This window comes from Podarcis liolepis (assembly GCF_965112155.1).
Source record: "Podarcis liolepis genome assembly, chromosome: 14".
Lineage (NCBI taxonomy): Eukaryota > Metazoa > Chordata > Lepidosauria > Squamata > Lacertidae > Podarcis > Podarcis liolepis.
Genome location: NC_139569.1, coordinates 7,457,925 through 7,471,643, shown reverse-complemented (window position 1 = coordinate 7,471,643; position 13,719 = coordinate 7,457,925). Strand labels below are relative to the sequence as shown.

The 13,719-nt window shown below is 46.9% G+C and overlaps 1 protein-coding gene across 1 annotated transcript in view; it reads right to left on the bottom strand.

Moving 5' to 3' along the window:
* Positions 1-3,276: 3,276 nt before the first annotated feature.
* Positions 3,277-13,719, bottom strand: part of MYO15A (myosin XVA) — a gene marked incomplete at its 5' end in the record, with an annotated part of 105,975 nt that continues 95,532 nt past the window's right edge. Inside the window, 7 exons of the mRNA XM_083476186.1 lie at positions 3,277-4,811; positions 5,696-5,710; positions 7,061-7,201; positions 8,054-8,187; positions 10,070-10,203; positions 11,132-11,265; positions 12,396-12,556. Coding sequence (XP_083332312.1) covers positions 4,710-4,811; positions 5,696-5,710; positions 7,061-7,201; positions 8,054-8,187; positions 10,070-10,203; positions 11,132-11,265; positions 12,396-12,556 — 821 coding nt within the window. The remainder of the gene's footprint in view (positions 4,812-5,695; positions 5,711-7,060; positions 7,202-8,053; positions 8,188-10,069; positions 10,204-11,131; positions 11,266-12,395; positions 12,557-13,719) is intronic.

Below are 13,719 nucleotides of genomic sequence, written 5' to 3'. Positions count from 1 at the left end.
TGGCTAATGAAACGCCTCGGACAATGGTGACATTTTCTATGACAACAGAAGCGTGAGGTTTTAATTTAAGAGTCTCACTCTAAAATTTGCTGTGGCGATTTTTGAAGGAGAAAGATTACACTGCAGGGTTCATCAAGGGAACCACTGATTGGCACAACCAGGGCCAGCACTGGTGCATCATGGGATAATCAGCTCTCCTCAGAATATCTCCCTTGAGCCTCTGCTTCCCCTTGACACAACCAGGGCCAGCACTGGTGCATCATGGGATAATCGGCTCTCCTCAGAATATCTCCCTTGAGCCTCTGCTTCCCCTTGACACAACCAGGGCCAGCACTGGTGCATCATGGGATAATCGGCTCTCCTCAGAATATCTCCCTTGAGCCTCTGCTTCCCCTTGACACAACCAGGGCCAGCACTGGTGCATCATGGGATAATCGGCTCTCCTCAGAATATCTCCCTTGAGCCTCTGCTTCCCCTTGACACAACCAGGGCCAGCACTGGTGCATCATGGGATAATCGGCTCTCCTCAGAATATCTCCCTTGAGCCTCTGCTTCCCCTTGACACAACCAGGGCCAGCACTGGTGCATCATGGGATAATCGGCTCTCCTCAGAATATCTCCCTTGAGCCTCTGCTTCCCCTTGACACAACCAGGGCCAGCACTGGTGCATCATGGGATAATCGGCTCTCCTCAGAATATCTCCCTTGAGCCTCTGCTTCCCCTTGACACAACCAGGGCCAGCACTGGTGCATCATGGGATAATCGGCTCTCCTCAGAATATCTCCCTTGAGCCTCTGCTTCCCCTTGACACAACCAGGGCCAGCACTGGTGCATCATGGGATAATCGGCTCTCCTCAGAATATCTCCCTTGAGCCTCTGCTTCCCCTTGACACAACCAGGGCCAGCACTGGTGCATCATGGGATAATCTGCTTTCCTCAGCCTCTTGGTATAGCAAATGCCTGAGTTTATGATACACACCAAAGACAGGGGTTTTTAAAATTCTGATTCAGAATAATAAAGAAAAAGTCTTTATTATTCCACAAACCTGCAAGTTATTAGCAAAAAGTTACTGCCTGCCTGCCCATATGTAGTGGTGTTAGTAACTTTGAAAGTGTGGGGAGGGCAGAGGCAAATTTGCAAAGCTCCTCCCACTGCTCACCTGGAGGCAATCCTTACCCAAAAGTGAGCAGCTGTTTTCAATTCTAAAACTGAATTAAAAAAAATAAATATACTAGAACTATCAAATCATAACCTGGATAGCCATGCTTTCCTTTTAACTGCCTTCAGCCATGGCTTCTCCCACCCTTTTTTTAGCCCTCTTCCCATGCTGTCTTTCTGGGGCAAAAACATGCAGACAAGAGGAAGGAGATTAGAAGAAGGGGAAGCAGCTGGAGAGATCATCCCTTTTGGAGGATGCACCACAGTACATTCCCATGGAGGCAAATCATGGCATTGGGCTGTTAGGTGTCTTGTGCCCAAGCTGCATTTTGTTCAGCAAAATCTGTGTGAGGCAAGAGGATAGAAAGTCAGCCAGCAAATAAGCCAAAGCTCTCTGACCTACTTTCTTTCCACGCTTTGGGAGCCCTTGGCCTTAAAACAGGAAGCACCAGGTATAAGTGGCTCATTAATGTCTTCCTGGAGGCCTTTACTGAACCCTGCCAATCTCCTTTCCTTCCTACTCCTTTTCCAAGTCAATTAATGAAGGGACCAGTCACCTCCTTTATGGAACTTGGTAGGTTATTGGAATGGATTTTGTTGTCTCCATATGGAAAAATGTCTGCGTGATGCCACTTCTCTTGCTGTCTTCCAATCCCTTTAAACAGACAACACAACTTTCCCCATTAGGGTGTGTGTGTTTTTAAAGGGACCCATCTGCCACCATTGCTGAGCACTGGTTGATGGGAGATGGAGTCCAGTAACATCTGGAGGGCCCCACAGGCTCCCCATCACTGCATTATAACTAAGTTTAACCAAAATGATTGCAACACCTTGTTAATCTCCACCTCTGTTTCCTTCTCCTTCCAGTTGCCTCTAGGGTTGGTATCAAGGACCACTACAATGATTGGGCATCTGCCAAGGTCCCACATGCCAGGAGGATGCACACTGCCAAAAGCCTCTTGGACCTCCTCCGCATCAGCATCATTGCAACCCACCTGTTTAATTGCCTACCTTTTGGCCCAGGTAATGAGGAGTGGCGAGGAGGTGCAGGAAATTCCGCTGCCTTGCAGGTGGGGGTGTTTTTGTCAAAACTGCTGACCTTTTTTTTTTTTTTTTTTGCTTTTGAGCTATTGTTTTTAAAAAATTCACCAACAAATCAACACTTGAGAAATTTTCGGAGTTCTACCATTGCCTAAGGAACACGGGTGGCGCTGTGGGTTAAACCACAGAGCCTAGGACTTGCCGATCAGAAGGTCAGCGGTTCGAATCCTTGCGACGGGCTGAGCTCCCATTGCTCAGTCCCAGCTCCTGCCAACCTAGCAATTCGAAAGCACGTCAGCGTGAAAGTAGATAAATAGGTACCACTCCGACGGGAAGGTAAACGGCGTTTCTGTGCGCTGCTCTGGTTCGCCAATAAAGCGTGATGAGCGCCGCAACCCCAGAGTTGGCCACGACTGAACCTAAAGATTGCCTGCTTGCTCAACAGCTTTCTGCCTGGCAAGCCAATGGGTGGTAGAAATGAGGAAGAGGCGAGGCAGATAACGGCAGTGAGGAGTTTGTCTCACTGAGGCGGGATGTGGTTCATAGAAGGTGGTTTGCCCAAGGGCCCCCCAAAATCTGCGACAGACACTGTTCATCTCTGATGATATCTAGATTGTAAGGGCCTGGAGGCACGGATGGTGCAATAAGTAAGAGTGATTGTCTAACATCTGCCACCAAATGCTGGCAGAGGCACAGAAAGATCCAACCGTTGAATAAGCCACGCGGTCATCCTGATATAATTACATGTCCCATCTATGTTTGGGGACATGGAAGTGTTTACAAGCTCCTGTGCTTTTTGCTGGCATGCTCCTCTGTTAGGTCAACATGTATTCCAAGACGTTTTTGAGCGAGATGGACTACCAAATAAGAGGAAAGGAACACTCCTAGGGATTGCGGCCCTAAGTCTGAAAAAGGTTTCCCACCTCTCTTGTGTAGAATTGCATCTTCTACAACTATTTTGCATTTATGCTGGGGCAGGCACACACCCTTGTTGGCCTGTGTGTTTGGAATGTTGACTAATGCGATTTTGTTGTCCTCAAAGGTAAAGAGCAAAAGACCAGGTACCCATGAACGTATGACATAAAATGACACTTTTAATTTTGCTCAAATATAACCCCCCTCAAAAAAGCGCAATTTTGAGTGCAAAAATATTACAAAATATAGCAGGTAGGGTGTGAGCTAATGTTTCTTCTCTCTCTCTTTCTCTCTCTTCCCCAATATCACAATACCAGTTCTTCTGAAGACTGGTTGCTTTTATAAAAAATAAAGAGCAAAGTTGCAGAAAAAGCCATATTCTTGAAACCGGACCAAAGTATGTTAAAAAAACAACAGAACTTACGAATAACTTTGCAAACAACTTGTGCACATAAACAGACAGAGGCTGGGGACAAACAGCGGATGATTCATCATCATGCTTTGCTCGGAAGCTTCCAGACACATCTGGCTGACAGCTGTTGCAAAGTGAGTGCTAGGCCAGATGGCATCTTGATCTGGTCCAGCTCAGTATTTCTTCCATAGGTTCTATCCACCCACCTCAAATTTCTTATTAGGAGAATCTGGGCTCAGACTTCAACTCCTGGTCTAGTAGGACTTCTCATATATAGCAGCCTATAGGGATAGATGAGTGCAGTCTTCCCAAACCTGGCATACACACACCCACACCCACCAGATGTTTGTAGGAGATTTATGCAGCCAAATCTGCATAAATTGTGCATAATAGTAAGAAATGTGTTAAGGATCACAGAGTTCTTAAATGCTAAAGAAGTTTCAGATTGGTCCTATGGCAAGGGATAAAATAAAGGTTGTTTCCTGTTCCTTTATCTCTCTCTTATTTTTGAACCATATAACTGACCAGATGCATAAGGCTGGAGCTCCTAAGCCCAGACTCCATGTTTGAAGATTCTTTTCATATTTTTGTACTCATGAAGTTTTTATCTGTGTTGTTTCTGCTGTAGCATTGAGTGAGACCGCTGATTACTGTAAATAAAGCATTTTAGCTTAAGTTTGTGGTCTATTCACTCCTAGAAGCAAACTTAATACTGGGACATTTTAAAGGTCTAACAACCTATATTTCCCACACATTACAAACACTGCATGTATTTCTGTTTTAAACTCTTCTGAAAGGGTTTTTGGCTAGAGAGTGTGTCAAGGCCTGCATGCTTTTTGAATTCAGGCAGACATCCATTTTCCTTTTGCAGTTTTTGCATGTGGGAGTTCAGGATTAATTGGTATTCACCAGTTATTTTCTCAGGCCATATCTGCCTCCTCCTCGGCAGCCCTCCCCAATGCCACCTCTATCGCGACCTCTTGGCGAATAGGAGGTGCTGCTGGTCTCCCACCCTCGTTCCCAACATAGATCTTTACACACACACACACCCTTATTCACTCACACCTTCTTCCTGGGGGGAAGCACCACTTTGTGGCTTGCCTCAGGTACCAAAATGAATTGGGCCAGCCCTGAGAGAGAGAATGAGAGAGAGAGAGAGGAAGAGGTGTGTGGCCAGTCCATTCACAACAACGTGATCTCGCTCGGAGGGAGCGTGAGTCGCTTTTCGCGGGCGTGCAGCAAGCTCTCCATGTGGGTGGCGATTACTCGGCAAAGCTCCAGGCCCTGGAGAGGAAAGGAAAGCAAGAAGGTGGATGGTGATTTGACGTTAGTTGAGATGCTGCCGTAAAAGCTACTACCTCCACTAAGCAGGGCTTAGAAGGAATTAGATGGGTGTCAGATCCAGCAAAAGCTCCCCGTTAATTCTTTTTGGTTTTTTGGTCCCCTAACATGGTCTCGCTAAGGTAGCAAGGCAGTTCATTCTAAGAAATTCAACAGTAGATCCATAGAAACCAAAACAATACTAATTATGAGATGCATAGATACTAAAGGTTTGCACAAGACGCCTTCTTAGCCATCACTATCTGTTGGCGTTATCAAACCTCTGCACAGTGAAACTGCCTGTTTACAAAATTTAAAATGGGGGAACCAGACAGATTCAAGTTGATCTTTCTGTTAAGAGACTCTAATAATGCTGAAATGATAAGGACGGCGTTCAGAGGGTGTCGTTGACCATATCCTGCCCATCCAATCTTTTTTGGAGAAATTTAAGCACAAAGTCATTTCAGATCCTCATCTTTACTTTTTCAAAGCCTTCCATGGCCTTGCCCTCCCCTTATGTCTCTGCCCTGATATCCTGATATCTCCTTGCCAATGACATTCACTACTACCAAGCTTTAAAAGGCCAGGGAACAACCTGAGCTCAGCCAACTTGTGTATGGCTTTTTCGAGATCTGAATACCAACTTTGCATGGTGCAATTGTGGTGGCTAACAGATGAAGTTACGAGTCACCCGTTTGAATCTCATCTTTTGCATATATTTACCTACCTTGCAGGGCTGTTGTAAATATTACAAAATAATTTGTGCAGAGTGCTTTGAACACATGAAAATGCAATACACTGGTATTTTTTAAAAATAAGTTTTATCATCCCAATTGCATGCTACCTACCATCTGAAGGTTAAGCTTCACAGAGCCAGTGGAAGGAGACAGGAGAAGACAGAGGAGACAGAAAGAGAGGGGAGGGGAGGAGAATGATGTGAGTTAAGCATATTTGCAGAGTTGCATCATATTTCCAACAAAGTCTAAATGTGCATAATAAATTATAAAGCTTATGCTAGATTCTGAAAATGTAGATCAAGAAGCTCTGGTGCGCAACACTGTAATGTGCCATGAGTTTTTATTTAGGCCAAGAGTCTAAATAAAATCCAAATGAACAAATGCTTTCTGGATGCAAAGAACAAAACTAAACACCCTACTCAAATATTTTCCCAATCAGATTTTTGTACAAATGAGCTTGCCAGTCTGAATTTAAAGGCGACAGATCCACAAAGGGAGATGCAAGGTCACCCCACCGATACATTTTGCTAGAATTCTCACAACTATTTGCTTTTTCCTGGACTTTCCACAGGATTTCAGGCAAAGGAGGACCCTGAAAATCGGCTGTGGGGTAAAATCTGCTTTGCCGTAACACCTTCGGGGGATGTATGGATGCCACCCTCTCTCCCTTGAGAAATGCTATGAGTCTCACCAAATCAGCTCCAGCTTCCCTCAAAATTCCTAGGATGTTTTGCCCAAGGTGGAATTCTCGAAGTCACCCCAGATCTAACTTCAGGTGAAAATTTGGTGTTGCCCCTAACTCCTCAGGCCTGTCTAAGTGTATCTTGCTTGGCTCATGCCATGAGGCTGGCTCATTAGGACGAATGCAGTACAGGCTTATCTCTTTGGGCCAATGGGGCCAATACATTTCGGTACCCGAGGCCCCACCAAGCTCAGCTTCCCTCAGCCAAGTGACTACCTCCTCGACTATCTCCTTGTCAGCTTCTTCCAGTATACCCGAAGGAGCCTCTCCACCCCCATCATTCTGCCCGGACACTGAGGTCCAGTGCCAAGGGCCTTCTGGCAGTCCCCTCGCTGCAAGAAGCCAAGTTACAGGGAGCCAGGCAGAGGGCCTTCTCAGTTGTGGCACCTGCCCTGTGGAACGCCCTCCCACCAGATGTCAAAGAGAACAACAGCCGACCTCTGAAGGCAGCCCTGTTTAGGGAAGCTTTTAATGTTTAATAGACTATTGTATTTTAATATTCTGTTGGAAGCCGCCCAGAGTGGCTGGGGAAACCCAGCCATTATTCCTCGGCATCAGTATTGCCTTTGCAGAACGGAGGAGGATAGGGACAAATCCAGAAATAATTGGCTCCACCTGTTGTTCCGCCTACTGCCTGGACTCCCTGCCTTCCACCCTGGCAGTTCCAAGGGTACCAGTCACCACTGGCCGCAGGGGAATTATGCTGTATCAGGACACGCATTTCCCCGCTTTACCTGCTCCAGCTGCAGCTGCGTGATCCTTTGGGACATTAAGCCCCCCAGCATGATCTCTACGTAGGGGTAGCTGGATCCAGCTGAGGGCCGTTGGGTGCGTGTGGACTGGATCTCTTTCAGAGAGAATGTCACAATGGGTTCCTGGAAGAGGAAGGAAAGAGCCGTGTTGTAGCTGCTAGTGACTTGTGGAAGTCAGCTGTTAGTTCGCCACACCTCAACCAGTAGAGTACATGAAACCCCAGCAGAGTCTTGAGATTTCCTGCTCCCAGCAACACAGCTTCTTCCAGAGTCCCTGGTAAATGGGAAAACTCTTTTCCCTTCATATACACTTAATAAAACTTAATAAAAAGCATTTTTTTTTAAAAAAAGAAAAACTTTCGCCTGCAGTTCAAAGGAATGCTTTGTTTTCTGTATCCAGACACAAGACAAAGCTGAACCCTGCTATCTACTATAAACAGTTCTTCTGGTCTTTGAAGTAAAGACACATATATGTACAGAGGTCCACTAACACTGTCACTGTTAGGTTGTGGGCGAACATATCAGACGACACAGCGATTCTTCCAAAGCAGCTCTTTATTGTAAGCTGGAACAGAACTAACTGAGGAGCTCAGTCAGCCTGCTTATATAGAGCTCCAGAACAATGTAACTGTTGCCATTTTCTAAAACTATCCAATCACTGAATGTCACTTTTCGATCCTTCATTTGCATACAAATTATCCAATCACTGAACGTCACTTTTAGATCCTTCATTTGCATAACTATCTACAGTATCCCCCTGCTGGCCCAGGGTGAGAACTTCAGTACATAACAGTCACCATGCTAGCTTACGCTGCTGTGCAAAACCCACAGCCTCTTCCCTTGACTCGCACAGATTCAGAGTCAGACCCCGACAGCATCAGGACTTGCAACAGGACTTGCTGTCGTGGGCCAGGAGTCAGCTTCGCCTGCTGAACAGCAGCCTGAAAGGGGGATGGGACAATCCACAAAACCTACGTGGGTTTCCTTGTTCAGGAAGTTGAGTCCATTCTGGTTCACTGCCAGGATGCAGGGGGAGATGATGGTGTTGTTGCTGCAGCTCTGGATGTAGAAGAAGGACGAGCCGAACATGGGGAAAGCGCTCAGGAGCCCTGGAGGTGGGGGGGGGGGGGGAGCGGAATTGGAATGAACTGCAACACCACCATTATTGTGAAATACGGTATTACTGGGGCAAGAGACAAAGGGGTCCTTTGCTCAACTTCAGATTGAACTGGAGAAAAGGGTTTTTTCCCCCTTCTGGAATTAAGAGTGTAAGAAAAACCTGTTGGATTCAGACAATGGCCTCTCTAGCCCAGCGACCTGCTCTCACATGGCTAACCAGATTTGCAGCTAGACTATATAACTTCTTGTGGGCCGGTAACTTTTCTTGCCTCAATTATAAAGCAGAATGTGCATGTTTTACTATAAACATTTTCAGCACATTCTGGGCAGTGCTGGAACAAAAGCAGCTGCCTTAGAGGAAGGATTTTGCTCACCCGATGGAGGAGCAGCTTTGTCGTGTGTGTTTTCACTGCTGCAAGATGTGCCAATGATTGTCACTAGTTAAGATGGCTTTACAACTGTACCTTGGTTTGCGAACAGCTTAGTTCACGAACGCTGCAAACCCGGAAGTGACTGTTCCGGTTTCCGAATGATTTTTGGAAGCTGAACGTCCAACGAGGCTTCCACAGCTTCCGATTGGCTACAGGAACTTACTGCAGCCAATGAGAAGCCGCGCTTTGGTTTTTGAACGTTTTGGAAGTTGAACGGACTTCTGGAACGGATTCCGTTCAACTTCCAAGGTACGACTGTAGAAGGAGATTAGACAATCCATGAAGGAGGAAGAAATCTAACAGCACCTATTTACCATGATCCCTAAATAGAACTTTCACTTTTGGGTGCAGTGAAACTCAGTTTGTTGCCTCCTTCATATACTATCTTGGAAGTATCTGACTGGCTGGGATTTCCTGGAAGTATCTGATGGGCTGCTCTTGGAAATGGTGCTGTGTCAGATGGCCCTGCCTTGGTCTAATCCAACAGGGCCTTTTCTTTATTCAAATTCAGGAGTGGAGAACCCCACCAGCACCCCATCCGGTAGGCAAGGTGCTCTAAGCTAGATTCCACCTGCTCTCTGGGTCCTAACGCTACCTGTTCAGTGTGGCGAGAAAAGGGCTTTGCTGCTGTACTATGTGAGTTAACTGTAGCTTCTTTCTCTGCAGGAGGATCTGTTGCAAGGAGATCATTCCAGCAGATTTGTGCTCCTTGCAAAAAGGAGCTCATGCATTCTGCAATTGCATGCACATAATTTTTGGGATGCAAGTGCATTTTGAAGCTTGAGGCTTTAAACAGCTGTAAGGCAGGGCTTGCAGCTCAGATGTGCAGCGTTCTGCTGGGGTTGCTGAGTTTTTTGTGCCTTTTGTGCAGTTGGGCAGTGGCGTAGCGTGGGTTGTCAGCACCTGGGGCAAGGCAAGTAATTTGCGCCCCCTAACCCGTGGATTTGCGCCCCCTAACATGTGGATTTGTGCCCCCTAACCCTACCCCCCAGATGTTGTGCCTGGTGCGGCCGCCCCCCCTGCACCCCCCACGCTACGCCACTGCAGTCGGGGCAGATGAATGGTGAGCTTTTTATTTATTTTGCTTTTTTAAACAAACAAACTTTGTAGAAAGAATTGAAGAAAATGGAAGGTGAACCTTGAGTGGAGTTGCTAGGTAATAAAGAAATAAATGCCTCTGTGACAATGGGAAATAACTTTGTGTATGTGAGTGGATCTGGCCTGCCCACTAATTGAACGTGGCCCCTGATAGCTTTCTACTGGACGGATGTGGCCCTTGGCTCGAAAAAGCTTCTGCCCTACTGCACTGGTTCAACCAAGGCATCCAGTCCCTTTTATTATGGCTCACTTTAGCCGGTTGGCACTGTTTACGTGGGCAAGACCTTCCCAGTGCCATGCCCTGGGTCAATTAATGCCACTTCCTTGAAAGCCAACATCTTACCTAGGAACTGCGCCCGAGCTTGGTGGGCACTCAAGGCCTGGGCTTGCTGCAGGTGGTGCATGACCATGTCCAGCCAGGACTGGGCCTTCTGTAGATGGTAGAACTGGGGCGGGATGTAGTCCTGAACCTCCCGCCTGGGATGGGGAAGCAGAAACAGAAGAAGAGAAGAAGTCATAAACCACCTAGGATGGACTGCAGAACCAGAAGCCCTCCTGCTGTTATTGGGCTACAGCACCCACCATCCTTGACTACTGGCCATTGTGGCTGGGGCTGATGGGATTTGGAGTCCAACAGCATCTGGAGGGCAGCAGAATGGAGAAGGTTGTCTTAGATAGCTTCAAAACAAGATGCTTCAAGCAATTAAAATTATTTCAGTCAGGACAGTTTCCCCCAACCCGGAGGCTTCCGGAAGTTGTTGGACTCCAACTCCCATCATTCACTACTGCTGGTCTTGCTTGCTGGGGCTGATGGGAGTTGGAGTCCAACAAATATCAGGGTGACCTGGTTGGTAAAAAGAAATGCATATTGCAAAGGCCTGTGCAGTTATGTTGTTGTTTAGTGGTTTAGTTGTGTCCGACTCTTTGTGACTCCATAGACCAGAGCATGCCAGGCACTCCTGTCTTCCACTGGAGGTCTAAAAGGAGAAGGGGAAGGCATCTTGCCAAACCTCTACTGGCAGGAAGTTCCACAGGGCAGAACCTGCCACAACCATGATCCTGAGTAAAGGCCGACCAGACCTCAGGGGCTTGGGGAGCCATCCAAGAGGGCCTCGGTGCATAGCTGTCAACCTTCCCTTTTATTGCGGGAAATTCCCTTATTTCAGTGCCATTTCCCGCTGCTATCCCGGATTGTTAGATAGCCCATAGACTGTCTCCGGGACAGGTGAGGCTGCTGATCCTTTATTTTCAAATCTGAAAGTTGACAGCTATGCCTCGGTGATCGAGGCAGAGCATAAGAAGCAGTCCCCTGGCACCTGCCAGCTCAGAATTGCTTCCTGGTTGGAGGGGGGACATGTCCCCTTTTCGCCCTGTCCCCGCAGCCCCTAACCTACAGGGCACTTACATGGTAGGCAGGTAGAAGCTGTCCTTTGCTCGGTGCTGCAGAGCAGCCAGCTTGGAGACTTGCTGGAACTGTTGCTCACTCGGCCTCATGGAAGGGAGAGTGTTGAAGAGCCCCTTGAGATAATCAGGGAGAACCTGAGGGAACGAGAGGAGGAGTCATAAATACAAACAATAATTAAGTAGCATTTGGCGCTTCCAAATATTTGAAATGCTGTATATACTACGATCTCGTAAGGTGGAGTCTTCATAGATTCTGCTACCATGCAGAGGAGCCGTTCCTTAGCATGTACCCTGAGAAATGTCACAGACTACTTCCTGCCTTTGACATGGCACCCAGTTCGGGAATTTTATTGAGTTATAAATCTTTCTAATCACTGTTTGAAATACTTCCTTCCTCTCTATAGCCATGTATGCATACATTATGTATATTTATTATGATTATGATTTAGATTTAGATTTATATACTGCCCTTCATAGGGATGCGGTGGCACTGTGGTCTAAACCATAGAGCCCAGGGCTTGCTGATCAGAAGGTTGGCGGTTCGAATCCCCGCGACAGGGGGAGCTCCTATTGTTCGATCCCTGCTCCTGCCAACCCAGCAGTTCGAAAGCACGCAGTGCAAGTAGATAAATAGGTACCGTTCCGGTGGGAAGGTAAACGCCGTTTCTGTGCGCTGCTCTGGTTCACCAGAAGTGGCTTAGTCATGCTGGCCACATGACCTGGAAGCTGTACGCCGGCTCCCTCGGCCAGTAAAGCGAGATGAGCGCCGCAACCCCAGAGTTGTCCGCGACTGGACCTAATGGTCAGGGGTACCTTTACCTTTACTACCCTTCATCTGAAGATCACAGGGCGGTTTAGAATATCAAAACACAAAAATACAGGGTTTCCCAAACTTGGGTCTCCGGCTGTTTTTGGACTACAACTCCCATCATCCCCATCTAGCAGGAGCAGTGGTTAGCTTATTGACACAACAAACCTGTTAGTCTTTAAGACCCTGTCTTATTTTTGTGACCACCCATTTTATAGACCGCTTAGCGGGGGGAGAAAGGCCACTTCAGAGTCTCTGACCATCTCGAACCAAGTAAAAATAGGCTGCAGAGTCACTGGTCGACCTGTCCTAATCAAAAATGCCTTCCCAAACAAATGTCACCATCACCAAGACCTGGAAGGAAACCTACCTATGAGTCATTTTGAGAAGGAACAAGATGTGCACTCGGCTGCTCCTCTCTGAAAGCTTTCCCTTTTCTTTGCTGCAAAGGTCTCACCTGATTGTAGTGCATGGTGACATAGAGCTCATTGTCAAACTTTAGCGGCTGGGCCCAGATGACGCGCCGATACCAGAACATGAAGCCGCTGTCCACGTTCTCCATTTCCAAGGCAACATCAAGGATGTACTCCTTTTTGTTCAAAGGCCGAACATTCTGATCTGCGTGGGAGAAATGGCATGGATCGGATTTTCAAAGCAGCCTGGTGTTCCTGGTGAAGTGGGTGGCTGCATTCACCTGGTGTACAGTCTGGCCCCCCTAGCTTCCAAATATAGACTGGTGATTTGCTAAAGGGGTGTGTGTGCAAACTGCTCTTTTCCCACCCGGCCAAAAGGATGGTTTTACAGCCCTCTACCAACAGGTGGTGGTAGACACTTTCCAGATAAAGTCCGGCATCTCAAAAAGAAATAACATTTCAGGTGCAACCGGGTGAATTTTCACAAGCAAGAATGATAATAATGCCTACAAAATTATACGCCTGTTGTCCTACTGAAACAACATATGACAGGCAATAAATTTATCCGAATTTGGTCATTTTTGTGCAGTGACTCTTTAGAACTCAGGTGTCTGTGCAAATCCACCCACGAAAGCCAATGCACATATTGTTGGGGTGCTGCTAGGAAGCCTCATAGCAAAGTTATTGAAATGGTCAGTTTTTTGGGGGTTGGGTAATTTCGGGGTGTATTCATGGAGGATAAGACTGTGTTCCACCTCTGCTGTTGCTGTTGGAGGTGGTATGACTCTGAATACCAGTTGTAGGGAACACAAGTGGGGGAGAGCATTGTTGCACTCAGATCCCATCTGCAGGCTCCCATGAGCGTCTGCTTGGCTCCTATGAAAGGAGGGTGCTGGACCAGATTGGCCTTTGGCCTGACCCAGCAGCCAGACTCTCCTCAGGCACTTATAGTCCACCAGGAAATTAGTAAACCTAGTTTAGGTCTGCAGTGTGATCCGATCCTGAAATTGGTAGTTTGAACTGAAATAAAAAATTAAGGTCTTAGATATGTAATAAATGTTCATAAATGTACCACTCAAACACGTACATAAATATATAAACCACATGTCTGAAACAGCACCAGAAAACAGCCATGAAGCCATTTTTGGCTCCCAAACTGACCAAATGTTTTCTCTGCAATGTCAAAAGAAAATGGAAAAGCCTCCCCGTTGTCCTTTCCTTCACAAATCCTGTCTTAAGGGTATGTCTGTGTATGAATAGGGTGAGCCTGTGACCTGGCTCAGGAACTAAGTATGTATCATTACAAAAGACTGGCCAGGCTCCCCAGGGTATCCAATCAAGTAAGCATTAACAGGTAACCTGCCAGAA